Here is a 20,525-nt window from a genome sequence, read left to right on the forward strand (position 1 = left end):
TTTAGCTTCTGAAGTAATTTCTAATCGGGGTTAATTGTTCTCTTTTATGCTTAGCTTTAGCTTTTAGCCTCAGAGGTAGGTTTTATTGTGGGTCGTGTTCTTTTTTCTGCCTAGTTTAAGCTTTTAGCCACTAAATTAGTTTTCAGACTCTGCTCCAGCATTCCTTTTTCTCTGATCTACATAGTGTTTATATTTTTAGTGTCTGTTCAGGCAGTCTTCTTTCTCTGTCTAGTTTTAGCTTTTTGTCTAAGAAGTAGTTTTTAGTCTGGGTAAAGTGTTTTCTTTTATGCTTATCTTTAGCTTTTAGTCTCTAAGGTAGTTTCTAGTCTGGTTCAAGGGTTCTGTTTCCTTTCTAGATTTAGTTTGTAGTCTCCAAAGTAGTTTCTAGTCTATGTCAAGTGTTTTCTTTTCAGTCTAGCTTTATTCTACACTTTTCTGTTTAGCTTTAGCTTTTAGCCTCTGAGGTAGGTTTTAGTCTGGGTCATTGGTCATTCTCTTGTCTACTTATTAGCTAGAAACAGTTGGTTGGGCATTGTACTTGATTCAGTGTGGTTACCATTCATTTTTAGCCACTGTCTGTTTTCTATTGATCCTAGCGTTTTTTTTTTTGCCTGTGGTCAGTTGTTCTCCCTTGTTTCTGCCAAGCATGTGCTTTTAATTTTTGGTCTGAAAGTTGTTAGCTTTTAATTTTTTAGCAAATAGTTTTATAGCCTCTGGTCAGTTGTTGTTCCTTCTTTGGTCCACCTAGCATTAGCTTGTAGTCTCTCATTGTCTATTCTCCATTTTCCAAACTGACAGGTATTAGCTTTTATCCTCTAAATTAGCTTTTTAGCTCCTGACTAGCTGTTAGACCTGAGATGAGAAAATGGCAGAATAGAAGCAGAGAAATGTTAATATTTAGCCTTTATATTTGATTATAATTGAATTAAATACTATTAACATTTCTCCTACTAAAATGTTTCTCCTTTGGTTCTTTGTTGTCTGACTCGAGTTTTATTAGATTTCACTTTCAGGCGGTTAAAATAAGAACATTTCCCCCCTTTTTCCTTTCATTCATTCTCTCCCGCCTCTTCTTTCCCTCTGTTTGATCCTGTATCCAGTGCTCCTGTGTTCCTGTGCCAGACTGAGCTAGAGATTAGATTTACTCCAGTCTGTCCTTTTTTCTTTCTGATTGATTTGGTCCCCCCTGTGTTCTGCTTTATATCCCCTGCCTTCTGCTTCCTGTCTGTGTCTCGCCCACTTCCTGTCTGTAGCAGAGCCGTCCAAGAACTTGGCCTTGAATCAGAAGGTCAAAATGTTTGATCTGAGCCGATAATTATTATCAGAATATACTCTATACAAGCTCTTAATACAGAGTGTGTATCGTAATCTACACCCACAAACCCAAATAACACAGTGAGAGTGTCTACCTGTAATTAACTATATATAACATTAGAATACTAAACCCAAATTAACATTAATAAAGTCAATGATCAGTGATAGTGTCTACCCGTAAAATCTTATGTTTATTTGGGTTTAGTATTCTAATGTTATAGAGTTAATTACAGGTAGACACTAACTCTCACTGATCACTGACTTTATTAATGTTTTTTTGGGTTTAGTATTCTAATGTTATATAGAGTTAATTACAGGTAGACACTCTCACTGATCACTGACTTTATTAATGTTTATTTGGGTTTAGTATTCTAATGTTATATAGAGTTAATTACAGGTAGACACTAACTCTCACTGATCACTGACTTTATTAATGTTTTTTTGGGTTTAGTATTCTAATGTTATATAGAGATAATTACAGGTAGACACTCTCACTGATCACTGACTTTATTAATGTTTATTTGGGTTTAGTATTCTAATGTTATATAGAGTTAATTACAGGTAGACACTAACTCTCACTGATCACTGACTTTATTAATGTTTTTTGGGTTTAGTATTCTAATGTTATATAGAGTTAATTACAGGTAGACACTAACTCTCACTGATCACTGACTTTATTAATGTTTATTTGGGTTTAGTATTCTAATGTTATATAGAGTTAATTACAGGTAGACACTCTTACTGGTCACTGACTTTATTAATGTTTATTTGGGTTTAGTATTCTAATGTTATATAGAGTTAATTACAGGTAGACACTAACTCTCACTGATCACTGACTTTATTAATGTTTTTTTGGGTTTAGTATTCTAATGTTATATAGAGTTAATCACAGGTAGACACCTTCACTGATCACTGACTTTATTAATGTTTATTTGGGTTTAGTATTCTAATGTTATATAGAGTTAATTACAGGTAGACACTCTCACTGATCACTGGCTTTATTAATGTTTATTTGGGTTTAGTATTCTAATGTTATATAGAGTTAATTACAGGTAGATACTCTCACTGATCACTGACTTTATTAATGTTTATTTGGGTTTAGTATTCTAATGTTATATAGAGTTAATTACAGGTAGACACTCTCACTGATCACTGACTTTATTAATGTTTTTTTGGGTTTAGTATTCTAATGTTATATAGAGTTAATTACAGGTAGACACCTTCACTGATCACTGACTTTGTTAATGTTTATTTGGGTTTAGTATTCTAATGTTATATAGAGTTAATTACAGGTAGAGACTCTCACTGACCAGTTTCTGGATGTTTAATGGAGAATCTTCCTCCTGCTCTTCTTCCTCAGGCACTATAAGAAGCGCTGTCAGGGCCGGATGAGGAAGCATGTTGGGGACCTGTGTTTGCAGGCAGGCATGCTGCAGGACGCCCTGGTCCATTACCACATGGCTGTAGAGCTTCTCCGCTCCGTCAACGACTTCCTCTGGCTGGGAGGTAAAATCTGGATTTAATTCCTTTTAGTATGATTGGCTGAGTATCTTTCAATATGATTGTTTGACTGCCTTTAAATATGATTGGTTAATTGTGTTTAAATATGATTGGTTGACTACCTTTCACTTTGATTGGTTGATTGCCTTTCAGCATGATTAGTTGATTTTCTTTCAGTGTGATTGGTTGATTGCCTTTCAATATGTTTGGCTGACTGCCTTTCAGAATGATTGGTTGATCGCATTTCAATATGATTGGTTGATTGACTTACAGTATGATTGGCTGATTGCCTTTCAAAACGACGGGTGGTTACCCTTTAATGTGATTGGTTAATTGCCTTTAAATATGATTTGTGTATTGCCTTTTAAAATTATTGGTTAATTGCCTTTAAATATTTTTGGTTAATTTCCTTTAAATGTGATTGGTTAATTTCCTTTAAATATGATTGGTTGATTGCCTTTCAATATGATTGATTGATTGCCTTATAATGTAATTGGTTCGTTGGTTGATTGACTTTCATTATAATTAGTTGATTGACTTTCAGTATTGATTGGTTGATTGTCTTTCACTGTAATTGGTTGATTGCATTTCAGTTTGATTGGTTGATGGCATTTCAGTGCGATTGATTGATTGCCTTTCCATATGATTGGTTAATTGCCTTTCAGTATAATTAATTGAATTTCAGTATGATTGGTTGATTGCCTATCAGTATGATTGGTTGATTGCCTTTCACTGTGATTGGTTCATTGCCTTTCAGTATGATTGCTTGATTGCCTTATAATGTAATTGGTTCATTGGTTGATTGACTTTCAGTATAATTGGTTGATTGACTTTCAATATGATTGCTTGATTGACTTTCAATATGATTGGTTGATTGGTTACCTTTCAATATGATTGGTTGATTGCCTTTCATTATGATTACTTAACTGCCTTTCAGTATGATTGGTTGATTGCCTTTGAATATGATTGGCTGATTGCCTTTGAACATGATTGGCTGATTGCCTTTTACTATGATTGGTTAATTGCCTTTCAATATGATAGGTTGATTGCCTTTCAATATGATTGGTTGATTGCCTTATAATGTAATTGGTTCGTTGGTTGATTGACTTTCATTATAATTAGTTGATTGATTTTCAGTATTGATTGGTTCATTGCCTTTCAATATGATTTCTTGATTGACTTTCAGTATGATTGGTTGATTACCTTTCATTATGATTACTTGATTGCCTTTTAATGTGATTGGTTCATTGCCTTTCAATATGATTTCTTGATTGCCTTATAATGTAATTGGTTCATTGGTTGATTGACCTTCAGTATAATTGGTGGATTGACTTTCAGTATAATTGGTTGATTGACTTTCACTATGATTGGTTGATTACCTTTCAATATGATTGGTTGAATGCCTTTCATTATGATTGACTTATCGCCTTTCTAATTTGGTATGATTGGTTAATTGCCTTTCAGTATGATGTGTTGATTGCCTTTAAATATAACTGGTTGATTGCCCATGCAATTTAACTTTCATTCAAGCCATTAAGTTTCTGTTTCTTGACAGACACCAAAATCTGTGTACTCCATTAGGGCTGGTAACTGCAACCACATAACAACCACTACAGATAGCAACACCATAGCTACTACCACAAAAACCATAACAACACCTTTGCAACCACCTACTGACCTCTTAGCAGCACTATAGCAACCACCATAGATACTTTTACAACACCTTAGCTACCAGCTAGCAACACCAATAGCAACTATTTGGGATACCATAGCCAACCATAACCTAGCAACACCTTAACAACCACATGGCAACCACTTAGCCATGAGCCATGTTAGCTGCACAACCATCCACTTTACTAGTTCATCTTAAAATGCTGCTTCTTTAACTTTATGAGCCCTGTTGTAGTAATCTATAGCTGAGCTTGATTAAGGGCGTCAGTGTCAGTGTGTCTTTGCTATCGTAATGACGGGACAAGTACATAGTGTAAATAGTTAGTTCTTGTTTTATCCAGTATTGATCATCTCTCTCTGTGTTTCTCTCAGCTGCTCTGGAGGGTCTGTGCTCGGCCTCAGTGATCTTCCATTACCCAGGAGGAACAGCGGGAAAGAGCAGCGCTCGAAAACCCAGTATCTCCACAGCTACAGATACGGGGAAGAGGCATCGGCCAGGTCAGTGAGGAGCTGCAGCATCAATAACTTTATCAATATCTCTAGCGACGCTGATCTCAATCACAGAGCTGCTAATAACTCAGTCAATAACACACACACACACACAGGATTATTACACTATATCATTTATTATAACTAAGCTAATGAAACAGCACACACTCACACACTCGCTTTCACACTCCTGTTCACTATATAATCTCACACACACTTTACCATTAACCACTAATTATCTGAATATCACACTCAGAAATGGATGGATGAAAAATGTGGATGGATTAATAGAATAATTAGGTAAAAGCTGAATGGAATAATAAAATAATAGAAGTATGAATGGAATAAAAAAATGATGGATGGAACAGGAAAAGAATATATATTATATATTAAAGAATTGAATGGATGATGAATGGATGGATGGAGGGAATAAAAAGAGAAATGCATATTATAATAAGGGAAGAGATGGATGAAATAGTAAGAGATTAGAAAGATTTATGGAATAAAGAAATATATGGAATAGGAAGAGATTATAGAAATGTATTGAAGAATAGGATGGATGGATGGATGGAATAAAAAGAGGACAAAGGAATGCATTGAATAATCAAAGAGCAGATGGATTTATGGAAGAAAGACAATAGAGGACTAGGAAGAGAATATAGAGATGTGGAATTACATGAGAACAGATAGAATAATTGGGTGGTAAAATATGAATGGTGGAATAATACAAGGATAGAAAGACAAAGTGATTTTAAAAACAGTAGATAGGAGAATGTATAGAATTAATCTATGGATGGAAGAAATAACAGAATAGAGGGATGTATGGAATAAAAAGAGAACAGACGGATATATGGAATAAAAAGAGGACAGAGAAATGCATGGAATAATAAGAGAACAGATGGATGGAATAACAAGATGATGGACAGATATATGGATGGGTAAGGTAGTAAGAGGATAGATAGAAGAAGTGATATTAAAAATAGTAGATAGATAAATGTATAGAATTAGAGTTAATGGAATGAAGGAATAAGAGGAAAAGGAAGGATGTATTGAAGAATTGGATGGTGGATGGAATATAAAGGTAGTAAACATATGAATGGGTAGAATAATACATGGAAAGATAGTGAAATATAGTGATGTTAAAAACAGTAGATTAAAGAATGTATAGAATTAGAGTTGATGGATGGAAGAAATAAAAGAATAGAAGGCTGTATAGAATATAAAGTGATGGACGGAATAGGAAGAGAATAAAAAGATGTATTGAATAATTGAATAATGGATGGAATAAATGAGGACAGAAGAAAACATGGACAGAAGAACAGATAGAATAATAAGAGATCAGAGGGATTTATGGAAGAAAAAGAGAATAGAGGAATATGAAGATAATATATATATATATATATATATATATATATATATATATATATATATATATATATATATATATATATTAAAGAATTGGATGGATGGATGAAATACAATGAGGACAGGAATGCATGGAATAACATGAGAACAGGTGGATGGAATATAAAGGTAAACATAAAGATAAACATATGAATGGGTGGAATAATAAAAGGAAAGATAGATAGTGATATTAAAAACAATAGAAAGAAGAATGTATAGAATTAGAGTTGATGGATGATGTATAGAATAAAAAGATGATAGATGAATAGATGGAATAAAAAGAGGACAGAGGAATGTGTGGAATAACAAGGTGGTGAACAGATATATGAATGGGAGGAATAATACAAGGATAGATAGATGAAGTGATATGAAAAACAGTAGATGAAAGAATGTACAGAATTAGAGTTGATGAATGGACAATATAAGGATTTATGGAATAAAAAGATGATGATGGAATAGGAAGAAAATATTTAGATGTATTGAAGAATAAAGTGAATGAATGGAATAAAAAGAGGAGGATTTCTCCATATATCATATATATATTTTGTGGGACAAAATAAACCCAATAGTAATCAAAGCCTTAATTTAAAGCCTTAGTGTTTTATATTATATTTACTCCTAACAGTACAGTAACTCCCAAACCTATATCAAAACCTAGTCATGCTAAAATAAAAAAGAAAAAAATATATATATTTTGTGTGTGTATATATACATTTTTGGTCATACCATCCAGCACTACCGACCAACACTAGTAGATACAGTACTCTTTATGTTGCTAATTAAAGATCTTCCTGGAGATGGTCTGATTCAATTTATAACGCTGCTGATATTTATTGTGTTTAATTTATCCAGTTCTATTCCTCAAACCACACTAACCTGATATATACGAGGGTGTGATTATATATTAGTATTAAACGTATCTAACGCTTTTTAACGGACTAACGCAGAAAACCATGGAGTGCTGCTGCTAACAGAGCTTCTCTCCTGCTGCATGAGAGCTTCACGCTGGATGAGTTTTGAGTTATTTATCAGAGCTGAGCTAATGCTCAGATTTAGGACTGGGTGATGATGTGGTAAGTGTGTGTGTGTGGGGGCGGGGGGTAGTGTGGGGCATGTTTAACACTGAGTGTTTAATAGGGTGTAATCAGACAGGTGAGTGTGTGTGTGTATTAAACATGTTCTAACATTGTGTGTTTTTTGGGGGTTTTTGTTACAGTTTGGCTCATTAAAGCGATAATTCTTCTAAAAATAAAATGTTCAAATCCTTCTGTTTCTACTGAATTGAGTTGAGTTCTTCAGACATGTTTGGATTCTGAAGTTTATTTCTTTAGTTTTGCACAGCATTTATAATGCTAATGACCATAAACTTTACCAGGATCATTTTTATTTAATTGCACTATTTTATTTATTTATTTTATTTTGTACGTTAAAATATTTATCTATCTCTATTCTATCTATATCTATTAAATGTGTTTATATTATAATTTCAGTTACATTTATTAGTAGGGCTGAGTATCAATCACGATTAAAGGTTTCAATTTAATATAATTTCTTATTTGATTCGATATCAATTATTTTAGTTTGATTAATTTTTATTTTTTAATTTTTATTTTAGTTTGATTAATAATAGTATTAGCATAAAGAATGAACCCAAAGCTGTTAAGTTTTTAACGTTTTTTTTTCATATTTTTATTCATATATTATGGCTTTGTTCTAGTCCAAAATATGCAAATTTTAAATCAATTATAGATTGATTTTGGGTATGTATAAATCAATACTGGATTATTTTAAAAAATATATATAATATATAATATATATTATTTGATTTCATTTCATGTGTTACATTTATTTTATTTTTTTTAATTTATTATATTTTTGCTCCACTAATTCTCATTTTTTTTTATTGATTAATAAATATTTCTGTTCTCTATTTATTTAGATTTTACACTATTATTAGTTAATTAATTCATTTGTTTCATTCTTTCAATCTCTTTAACTTAAAAAAAATAATAATCAAACTATATATATATATATATATATATATATATAATTTGTGCACTGTAATTTCTTGTTTTGGATTATTTAAAAATATATTATTTGTATATTTATTTTTGTTGCTTTTTTATTGTATTTTTGCTCGACTAATTCTCAGATTTCTTAATTCATACATTCCTTGTAGTTTTATTGCAAAACTAAAGAAACTTTAGGCTCCAAACATAATGCTGGCTGGTGGACTGGCTCACTTTGGGTTAAAAAGGGTTAAAATGTGTGCGTTTGATATTTGGATGAAGTATCGCTTTAATTATCAGTGCTGCTGCAGCATGTGATTTTATATATAGTAAAGCTGTGGCTGTTACTGAGCTCTTTACTGAAGACCAGTGTTCATAAAGATGCATAAACCCTTCATAACCAGCTGATTTAAGTGTCCCAACACTTTCTGGGTTTAATTAATGTGAAAATTAAAAGTTTTTTTTTATAATGACTGACTACTGGAATATGAGGTAACATGTCCCATGACTTTTGGCATGTCCGTGTATGTAGGTATCATGTATTCTTGTAGGAGCTGCTCTTCAGTAAATGGCTATTGATTGATTGATTGATTTTTATGTTCTGGTTAAAGTTAAAGCTGTTTTCCATCACGGCAGCAGATCCTTCTCCAATTAACACCAACAGACTCTTTATATAAAGTTTCTCAGGTCCTCACCTGTATATTAAAACCAACCATAATTTTAGAGGTGTAGCTTTTATACACTGTTGTTTTGCATGACTTTCGATTTTAGTTTCAGAGACTGGAATTACAGTCACAATCCTAAGTACCGTAGTACCTAAGTATCCATCTAGAACCGCGGAGTTACTCACACTGATGGACACTGGATTATACTTCAGAACGCGGGTTTGTGACTGAAAATTGAGAAATAAAGCACTAAACGTGTCACAGAAGAAACTTTAAAGGATAAATTATTATTGTTTTCCACAAAAAAAAAATCACAGATCTTCACCAAAAAGTGACGATGCTGCAGTTTTTAGATAGGATTGTAGGTAGGATTAATTTCTAGATAAATATATGCTTTATCCCACCGCGTTAAAGCGGGGTGATGTGAGTGCTGGAACAGTGCTGGAACTTTTTTCAGTATGAGTTCAGTCCTCGGAGCTGAATGTTTAGATAAACTCTTTAGAAATAAGTGTCGTTTTTGGATATATTAGATTAAAAATATATAATGTTTGTATGTAAAATCTCAATTACCCTATTTGAAAATCTCGTTAAAACTGTAATTCGAATTAACCAAATTAATCGTGAAAATCACCCAGCACTACGCCCAAATCATGCCCAAAGCTGCCGGAGCCCTGAGAGAGCACAGTTGGACTTGGGTGGGTACAGTACAGTAGATGGCGCTCTTTCCCCTCATTACTCCTAGGGTGATGTGGATCAGCACAAGGCTGCATCTGTGAGCTGATGTATCAGAGCGTTAGCGCTGTGATGCTACTCGGTAATGCTGCATCATCAGCAGTTCAAAAAGAGGCGGAGTCTGACTTTAGATGTGTCGGAGGAGGCGTGTGCTAGTCTTCACCCTCCTGGTGTGTTGGGGCATCACTAGTGATGGGGGATGTACAGCTGAGTAGCAGCTGAATGGATGGGACAATCGACCAATCAAAAAAAAAAAAAAAAAAAAAAAACATATCCCTGTATAAGCCAGTAGAATTAGAGAATCAGTGTTAGTTGGTGTTAGTTGGAGAAGTTTGCTGCTGTTGTTGATGGTAATAACCTGCAGCAGTGCTGAAGCGAGCCGTGCAGAACTAACCCTGCTCCAGCATCCCGCAGCTTCAGCCCAGAGTCAACCTGCCTGTCTGTCTCTCCCTGTCTGTCTGTCTGTCTGTGTGTTCAGGGGCTCAGGAGGTTCTCATTGACCCAGGTACAGTACAGTACTGCCTGCTGTAGCTGTAGATCCGCCGCCGTTCCTGTTGCCTGAGCCTGCTCTCGCTGTCTGCTCTAACTCCTCTAACACTCTCTCTCTATGATTTTCTGCCTGATCTCACTATTAATATCCATGACTTTCATTTTCCAGCAGTATTTTTGAGTTGTTTGCGTTTGAATCGTGATTTTTTTTTTGGCCATGTTCCTCTCTCTGCTGTCTGTGGAAGAGATTTAATAGTGTTTTTATTGTGTTTTTTATGCGATTTGTATGGTTTCTAGGTGTTGTGATTTCACGTTCTATAAACTCTAAATGCGTATACATACAGTACATAATCCAATTACTACATAACATCAGGGTTTTTTAGTAATCCAATCAATGCAATGCATGATAGATTATGGGAAAACTGGGATGAACTGGGAGAATATAGGTAAAATCCAGCTCCTGCTCTCTTTATCAGATTTAGACCTCTAATATAAGAATTAAAGTATGCTGTTTACTTTACTACCTGAATAATTCAGAGTATGAATACGTTTTTGAATGCATAAACTTCAGATTAGAACAGATGCAGTTAAACATTAAATAACAAGAATAATAAGAACTCCTGCAAATAATCATACACAGGTGCATCTCAAAAAAATAGAATATCTTAGAAAAGTTATGACTTTAAAATAAATAAAAAGCCAATAAAAACCCAAAAGTCAGTGTTTTAGAAAATGTTAATACTATATAAGACCAATTGGTATTTTTAGCAGTGTGGGCAGTGTGCCAAGTCCTGCTGGAAAATGAAATCTGCATCTCTATAAAAGTTGTCAGTAGCAGAGGGAAGCATGAAGTGCTGTAAGATTTTGTGGGAAAACAAAACTGCACTGACTTTAGACTTGATAATAAAACACAGTGGATCAACACCAGCAGATGATCAGCATGTCTCTCCAAACCATCACTGATCATCAGTACATTTTACATTTCATTTAAAGTAAATCAAGGGAGCAGAGTCTGGAGGAAGAGTGGAGAGACACAGTCCAAACTGCTCGAGGTCTTGTGTGAAGTTTCCACCAATCAGTGATGGTTTCCCTCTGCTCAGTACTTTTATGGAGATGAGGATTTCATTTTCCAGGAGGACTTGGCACACTGCCCACTTTGCCAAAAGTATCAAATGGTCTTATATAATATTAAATTTTTTCTGAGACACTGATTTTTGGGTTTTCATTGGCTGTAAGCTTCATAATCATCAACAATAAAATAAATAAACTCTTAAAATAGATCACTCTGTGTTTAATACAACTATATAATTGATGAGTTTTACAATTTTAACTGAATTACTGAAATAGATTAATTTTCAATGATATTCTAATTTTTCAGAAAAGCATATTTGTATGTATTGAACACTTGAACCACAAGGGGTCAGTGTTGCATTAGATTTACTGTATTTACTATAATTGTACATGTACTGTCACAACTGCACAGCAAGCCTCAGACGAGTTGGGATTTTGTGTAAAATTAAGGATTAATTAATTTAAATATAAAGTGCAATCATTTTTGAATATTATATACTGGAGATTTTAATATTTCATTCATTTGTTTGGAATTCGGGTTGAAACAAAAAAGCTCTAAACAAATAAATAAAATACACAGAGTGGTACCAGCTCTTAAATTCATGGGTTATTATTTTATTGTTCTGTATTGTGGATTAAGACTAAAATCATCCAAATTATAAAGAAAAACTATAATATTGAATTATTAAGTGAACATAACAAAGTGTTAAACAAACCAGAATATGTTTTATATTTTAGATTCTTCAAAGTGGCTCCTCTTCCTCAGATTAGACAGTTTTACTCATCTCTGCTGGATTTTCTCAGTCAGTTGTATGAGGTAGAGTCACCTGGAATTCAGGCTTTCAGTTAACAGCTGTGCTGAACTCATCAAGAGTTAATTACTTAAATTTCAGGAAAGGAATAGCAAGTTTCCTCTGTTGTGCAGAATAAGTTAATCAGAGTTACCAGTCTAAGCGTATTTTAGTTTAACACTGTTTTTAAGTTACTACATGATTCCTTATGTGTTCCTTCATAGTCTGATAGATCACTTCACTATTCATTTACTATGTAGGAAAAATATATATATATATATATAATATATAATTGAATAAGAAGGTGTGTTGCAGCTTTTAGCTGGTACTGTATGTAGTAGAGTGATGTTATACGGATGGTTCTGTATGGTTTGTTTGTTTGGTATTGAGTTGTGTGATGTTGTGAGGTTGTGTTGTATGGTGTTGTATAGTGTAACAGTGCTGGTTCTGGAGATGGTCTGCATGACTCTGTGCTCCGTCTGCTGTTTGTATCGAGTGAATCTGGTTTGTTTTTGCTGATTGAACCGAATTTCACAGCTGCTGCTGCCTGACTGTCTCTGAAGAAGCTCAGATGAGTAACACCTGACATTGATCTGTATCTCCCACCTTCCACAGAGAACATAGCGTCCGATCTAGAACACACACACACACACACACTGGAAACTTCTGCTTCATTACTCCACAGGGTGGCGCTATAATCTGATTAGTAGGGTTAATAAATCTGAATATGAACCAGAAAATCCATAATTCCTGAGTGTTTTATTAATTAGGAGTATTTAGTCCCTTCAGTAACACAAAGTCTACAACAGAAATTGGCAAACATTTAAGTACAGCATTGTATGAATGTACAAAGACAGTGATTGGAAAAGGTTCTGGAGCCATTTTAATGAATGTACAAAGACAGTGATTGGACATTTTTCTGGAACAGCTTACATTATTGTTCTAGAACAGTGATTGGAAAATGTTTTTGAACAGTTTTTATGACCGTTCGAGAACAGTGGTTGGTGAAGGTACTGAAACAGTTTTAATGACCAGTCTAGAACAGTGATCGGTAGAGTTTTCTGTACAGCAACTGGGGAATAGTATACAATAACCTAAATTACTTTTCTAGAAGAGTGATTAGGGAATGTTTTTAATGACAGTTCTAGAACAGTTATTGGGCAAGATTATACAAAAAATCTTAAATAACTGTTCTAGAACAGCGATCAGTAAAGATTCTAGAACAGCTTGTTCACTTTTCTAGAATAGTGATTGGGAATGTGATCCAGAATAGTTCTGGAATGTTTTTAATAACAGTTGTAATACAGTGGTTCTTGAAGTTTTTGAAACAGTTTTAAAGACAGTTCTAGAACAGTGATTGGGGAAGTTTCAAGTACAGCATTGTATGAACATTTTACAACAGTGATTGGGAAAGGTTCTGGAGCAGATTTAATGACTGTTCTAGAACAGTAATTTGGGAAGATTCTGGAACAGCTTTGATAGACGTTCTATACCATTAATTGGTGAAGACTTTGGAACAGTTTTAATTACCATTCTAGAACAGTTATTGGGCAATATTATACAAAAAAACTTAAATGACTCTTCTAGAACAGCGATCAGTAAAGATTCTAGAATGGCTTGGTTTATTTTTCTAGAACAGTGATTGGGAAAGGTTCTGAAATGTTTTTAATAACAGTTCTAGAACAGTGGTTGTTGAAGGTTTTGAAACAGTTTTAATGACAGTTCTAAAACAGCGATTGGGGAAAGGTTCTAGAACAGCTTGGTCAGCTGTTAAACATCATAGAACAGTGATTAGGGAACAGTATACAATAAGTTAAATTACTTTTCTAGAACAGTGATTAGGGAAAGTTCTAGAATGTTTTTTTTAATGACCGTTCTAGAACAGTAATTGAGCAATATTCAAGTACAGCATTGTATGGGTGTTTTAAGACAGAAAGTAAAAACGAACATTCAAGCACAGAAATTGGGGAAATATTCTAGAAAAACTTAAATTAATGTTCTAGAACAGCTTGGTGAAGGTTCTGGAGCAGTTTTAAGGATTTCTAGGAACAGTGACTTGGGCTTGTTCTTGAACAGCTTAGATGAATGTTTCCCCAGTGATTAGGGAAATGTTCTGTAATAACTATAATTACTATTCTAGAGCAAAACAAACATTCCAGAACATTCTAGAAAAAAACTTGAATTAATGTTTTGATTAATAGTACTTGGCCAAGATTAAAGTACATAATTGTATGCTCCTTCTAGGACAGTGATTCAGAAAGATTCTAGAAAGGCTGTAATTAGAGAATCATTGATTGTGATATATAGAGTATCACAGAATCACAGTATCCTGAGATCATCATAATCATGAGATGGTCTGTGATTGAAGTTATAGTAGCTGATCTCAGCTCACCCCTCCCTGATCACTGCTGTAGAAATTTTACTCCTGATCTCAGTGAGATTAATCAAAATCAGCATATTGATGATGTGATGATCTGTTAATCTCTGTGGTGGGTGTGTTTATAAGAGCTCTGTCAAAGTGTTACTACAGCATGCCTGGTGTATTATTACTGTGTGTTCTAGATACTTTTACTGGTTCTGTTCTTCTGTCACTATTTATTCTTGCTGTCTTTCATTCTCTTAAATCTCCCTCTCTCTATCACTTTCTTACCTTTTCTTTCTCTCTCTCTCTCTCTGTTTTTCTCTTTCTCTGTTCTTCTCACCCTCTCTCTCTATCTCTCTCTCTCTTTGTATCTCTCTGATTCTCTCTGTTTCTCTCTCTGTATCTCTCTCTGTCTCTGATTCTCTCTGTTTCTCTCTCTGTATCTCTCTCTGTCTCTGATTCTCTCTGTTTCTCTCTGCAGGCGCTCTGACCACCAGTGGAATCAGTGCAGACACCAGCAGTGAGATCGGACGGGCTAAGAACTGCCTGAGTCAGGAGGACATCATCGAGAAATACAAAGAGGCCATTTCCTACTACGGGAAGGTAAATCACAGCCAGTCCGATAACATCCAAAAATATCCAATAACAATTAAATTAAAGTTCTAGAACACTGATTGAGGAAGATACTGAAAATCCTTAAATTAAAGTTCTAGAACGGTCATTGGGAAAGATTCTAGAAAACAAAAAATGTTCTAGAGTTCTAGAACACTGATAGAGGATCATCCTGAAAACATTCAATTAAAGTTCTAGAAAACTGATTGAGGAAGATATAAAAAAAATAAATTAAAGTTCCAGAACAGTTATTGGGGGAAATTCAAGGAAAAAAAAATCAAACCAAAGTTCTAGAACACATTGGGGAAAGAGTTTAGAAAAAAAATATGTTACAGTTCTAGAACACAGGAAAACCTTAAATTAAACTAAATAAAATAAAAAAAAACTTATCTCAAAGGTCTATAACACTGATTGAGGAAGATTCTAAAAAAACTTAAAAAAATTAAATTAAGGTTCTAGAACAGTAATCGAGGAAGTTTATAGGAAAACTTTAATTTAGGTTCTAGAATCTGGGGAGGCTGGTAACTGGGGAGAGGGAACTCTCGCTCTTCCTTTTCTTGGGGCGATCCTGATGAATGCCAGTTTCATCATCATAGCGTTTTTAATGGTCTTTTTTGCGATTGAGCTTGAGGATACTTTCAAAGTTCTAGAAATTTTACTTACTTTTATTTTTTTACTTTCTTTAAGTAATTTTTTTCCTTTGTTTAGTTGAGTAGTTCTTGCTTCTCATAACCTGGATTAGAACATTACTCAAATATTCACTATTCACTGTATACCTGTAACTCTACCTCTTCACTACTTTACTTTAACTGATGCTCTCAAACACTTTATTAAGAGACAAGAAATTCAAGTAATTAACTCTTGATGAGTTCAGCACAGCTGTTAACTGAAAGCCTGAATTCCAGGAGACTCTACCTCATAAAACTGACTGAGAAAATAAAGGCAAAAATCAAAAACTGTGTTCCAGCTTTTCAGATGTTCCAGTAGTGGTCAGTAGGGGGCAGGTTCTGCTCACAGATCAGCAGTGTTGATCAGTGTCTGTTCTTTAGGATGAGCGTTTTTCAGTTTCAGCTGAAGAACCTGATGACTCTACAGTCGGACCCCGGCGCTGTCGGTGTACTGAGATCAGCCCGTCATTAGATCACTCTCCTCTCAGACGATGGTCTCGGTCAGTCCTGCGGTTCTGCGGGAATAAGAGCAGAAAGCCCTGGACACAGCTGAATTATTCAAGCTTTCATTATTATATTATTAAGGTTATTATTAATGCTTAATATGCCTCCACGTCTCCACTCACCTCGGAAGGAGGTAAAGGACATGCAGGCTTTGAATCAGCGCTCCCAGAAGCAGCACGTCTGATCTTTCCATTGTGTTCCAGCAATTAATTCTGATTCATGCTAATGAAGCGGCGCTCGTTAAGGCTCATTGTGCTTATGCTGGTATTGTGTTCAAAAATACCATTAAATTAAACATACCCTGCATTCAGGATCATAATGAGGAAAAGCCTGTTCAACACAGCGGCTGAGGGCAGTGTAGAATCTGCTGTTCTTTATCATACAGGCGGAATTAAATCGAAAGTTTTTTTCCATATTATCTCATGAAAGTGAGTACACCCCTCACGTTTTTGCATTTTTGTAAATATATGTACAGTCTACAGCTTGTATAACACAGAGACTGTAAAAAAGATGGACGCCGTGTTGTCGTTCCCATTCATTCAATGAAAATGAAGCCAAAATCTTGGGAATCCTGATACCCGATTCTGCGCAGTAGAGACCAGAGGAGGAAAAAAGACTGTGGAGAGACAGCCTACTCATTTAAATAACCCCGCCCCTGAGGGCTGCCTCGAGGTCACAGGCTGCAGGGTGGAGCGGAGCGGAGCTGACGGTCTGTTATTGGTCCTGCCCATAAACAGCCCTTTTAAAATAACCACACCTTTTTTGAATAGATCTGAATAACGTTTTAAAAACGAATTCTGTGGGGATATAAAAATTTGACAATGTAAGCAGAGGTTACACTAGCTGCTGCATTTAAATAAAGGAGGTAGAATTACAGTATATTGGAAAAAAACGTGATTGAAAGTTGTCTGTTTTGCCATTGAAACCTATGGGGATGGGTGGAGATACACAGCTTTCTGAAACCGAACAGCAGGGGGCGCCCGACCTGTGGGGGCTTCACTTTTGAGAGACGATGCTCTATCCAGCTATACACAGTCTATGGTATAACAGTGTAAATATGCTGTACCCTCAAAATAACTCAAAACACAGCCATTAATGTCTTACGGTTGAGGATGCCCCACAGATGCTCTATAGGGTTTAGATCTGGATACATGCTTGGCTTGTCCATAACTTTCTCTGTTCGTCCTGTCAGTCACAGGCGATGTTTAATACATCAGTCTGATTTATTCTAACTTTTTTGAGACCTGACGGATCACCTGATCAAGATTACTAAACAGAATTAAATCTCTGGCAACAACAGCTTCCGTTTTAAGAATGCCCCACAGATGCTCAGTTGGGTTTAGGTCTGGAGACATGCTTGCATGTTAGATACCAGCTTCCCAATAACACAAGCACTCAAACATCCTCAGACCATGATGCTACCACCACCATGCTTGACTGTAGACCTTTTACATTTATCTTGGCACTCGTCAGACCACAGGACATGGTTGCAGTAATCCATGCTCTTGGACGGCTTATCTTTAGCAAACTGTTTGCAGGCTTTCTTGTGTATCAGCTTCAGAAGAGGCTTTGTTCTAGTGCAGTGCCATTCAGACAGAGCAGATGCAGTGTGCCTCTGAATATTATGCTGAACACATGGACTTAACTGCTCAGGGAAGGCCTGTTCTGATTCAAATTCACCCTGGAAAACTGCTGTGTGATCTAAGAACAGAACAAGCGTTTCAGTTTCAGCTGAAGAACCTGATGACTCAGTGGGACCCCAGCACTGCCAGTGTACTGAGATGTGTACTAGAAAACAGAATTTTATGTGTTATGTCTATTGCATGTCTTTCACAGATTCCATCTGTGTTTCTTTTTATCTAATCAGCCAGGCTCATGACAGCGTGCCACCAGTTCCTATTAGTTTGGCCTTCAAGCCTGTTTGCTAGACAGATTTTTATTTATTTTCATTTATATATACAGTTTTCTGATGTTTAAGCAATAATACACTCGAGGTTCGTGCTATAACGTGTCATATTGGCACTGCTGTGATGCGGTTGAAAATGAGCACTGCAGTGCCAATATTACACGTTATAGCACGAACCTCGAGTGCATTATTGCAATTATACCGCTGTTCCATTATCACTGTTTAGATTGAAAGATTTTGAGTTAAATAGGACTAGAAAATGCAGTTGGTTTGGTTATAAAAACTGCCAGTTAAAATAGTTCCATCACTACTCTGCTTTAGCTGCACTGTAAGCTCTTTATTATCGGCCATTTCAGTCAAAATTGTGTAAATCTAAGCTTACTGTTTTTAGGAGAGAAATCTGTGTAGATTAAAGTCCAGTGCTCAATTGAGTGAAAGACGCCCCCAAGCGGTGAGACCTGCGGAATTACAAAAGTCCACCTTACATTCAGCTTAAAATACCCTATATTAACTGGAAAATATAAACAGTTAAGCTTTTATTTTAATAATAACAGCTCCTAACCTATATTAGTGGCTGATAATGTGTGTAATAATGTGTATTTTTGAATCGCTGGGCTTATTTATTTATTTGTGGAACCGTGTCTTTGCCTGTGCCGCCTATTGGAGACATGAAGTTTCTGGATCCAGCGGCTCCCAGTGGTGTTTAATGACATCTCATTTGGTTTGTATTTGGTTTGTAAGCGCTGCATCATTGCTAGGTTACCTGTATGTGGTGGAGTAATACATGGAGAGCTTCGGTTGCAGTGCGTTATCGGCTAATATTGTCACTCATAAAACGCCTCTCAGCCAATCAAATTACAGGGTCGGAACTAACTGTGGTATAATCTGTATTAAGATACTACACTTTAAAGTCAGTATCCTAAATCACAGTCCTTGTATTGTGAAAGCTATTGACTTTTCACTCACATTAAGGAGGTTCTCAAAGAAAGTAAAGTAGAATTCATCGTTTAAAACTGAATTATAAATAATAAGTTAAAAAAGAAAGAGAATGTAATTAGTATAATTATGTAAAATTAATGTAATTAGCAGGAACTCTGTTTTGTTCGTCTGTAAAGTGTTTCTGATAAGTGCTGTCTCTCTCTGTATTTATTAGTATAAGAACGCTGGGGTGATCGAGTTGGAGGCGTGTGTGAAGGCAGTGCGAGTTCTGGCCATTCAGAAGAGAGCTATGGAGGCTTCAGAGTTCCTGCAGAACGCCGTCTACATCAACCTGGGACAGGTAACATCAAACTGACCACACACCCCTCACCTGTATTTACCCCCTTACACATTTGTTTTTGCTTCAACTTCACACTTACATTTTTCAGATTATCAAACAAACGTTAATAACAGACAAATATAACCTGAGTAAATATAAAAATCACTTTTTAAATGATAATTTCATTCATTAAGAGGAAAAAAAACTATCCAACCCCCTCACCCCATAAATTAACTGTAATTAATACATTTTTTGAAAGCTGAGTTCAATTTCACTACTAACCACAACCAGACCTGATTACTGATCCCAGACCTGTAGAATCAAGAAATCACTTATAAAATAGAACCTGTCTGACAACATGAAGCAGATAAAACATCTTTTAAAAAGCAGCACATTATTAGTGTGATTGCAGTAATGCAATCACAGTATTGTTCTTCTTAAGTCTTATTCTTCTTCTTCTTATTATTATTATTAGTGTGATTGCAGTAATGCAATCACAGTATTGTTCTTCTTAAGTCTTATTCTTATTATTATTAGTGTGATTGCAGTAATGCAATCACAGTATTGTTCTTCTTAAGTCTTATTCTTATTATTATTATTATTATTATTATTATTAGTGTGATTGCAGTAATGCAATCACAGTATTGTTCTTCTTAAGTCTTATTAGTGTGATTGCAGTATGCAATCACAGTACTGTTCTTCTTAAGTCTTATTCTTATTATTATTATTATTATTAGTGTGATTGCAGTAATGCAATCACAGTATTGTTCTTCTTAAGTCTTATTCTTATTATTATTATTATTAGTGTGATTGCAGTAATGCAATCACAGTATTGTTCTTCTTAAGTCTTATTCTTCTTCTTCTTCTTATTATTATTATTAGTGTGATTGCAGTAATGCAATCACAGTATTGATCTTCTTAAGTCTTATTCTTCTTCTTATTATTAGTGTGATTGCAGTAATGCAATCACAGTATTGATCTTCTTAAGTCTTATTCTTCTTCTTATTATTATTTTTATTATTATTATTATTAGTGTGATTGCAGTAATGCAATCACAGTATTGTTCTTCTTAAGTCTTAT

General features: G+C 34.9%; 2 protein-coding genes across 3 annotated transcripts in view; both read left to right on the forward strand.

Annotated features, from left to right (window-relative positions):
• The window catches only part of eva1bb (eva-1 homolog Bb (C. elegans)), a 519,072-nt gene that overhangs the window by 256,356 nt on the left and 242,191 nt on the right, over positions 1–20,525 (forward strand). The gene's annotated exons all lie outside the window — the stretch shown is intronic.
• The window catches only part of LOC125788965 (trafficking protein particle complex subunit 9-like), a 294,345-nt gene that overhangs the window by 4,377 nt on the left and 269,443 nt on the right, over positions 1–20,525 (forward strand). The window contains exons 3-7 of one of the 2 annotated variants that reach the window (XM_049472933.1): positions 2,675–2,820; positions 4,858–4,983; positions 10,263–10,289; positions 14,979–15,100; positions 19,341–19,466. In XM_049472933.1, the coding sequence (XP_049328890.1) occupies positions 2,675–2,820; positions 4,858–4,983; positions 10,263–10,289; positions 14,979–15,100; positions 19,341–19,466 (547 nt within the window). The remainder of the gene's footprint in view (positions 1–2,674; positions 2,821–4,857; positions 4,984–10,262; positions 10,290–14,978; positions 15,101–19,340; positions 19,467–20,525) is intronic. The other variant, XM_049472934.1, reaches the window with a different exon arrangement.

The sequence above is a fragment of the Astyanax mexicanus genome, unplaced genomic scaffold, assembly GCF_023375975.1.
Source record: "Astyanax mexicanus isolate ESR-SI-001 unplaced genomic scaffold, AstMex3_surface scaffold_31, whole genome shotgun sequence".
NCBI lineage: Eukaryota > Metazoa > Chordata > Actinopteri > Characiformes > Acestrorhamphidae > Astyanax > Astyanax mexicanus.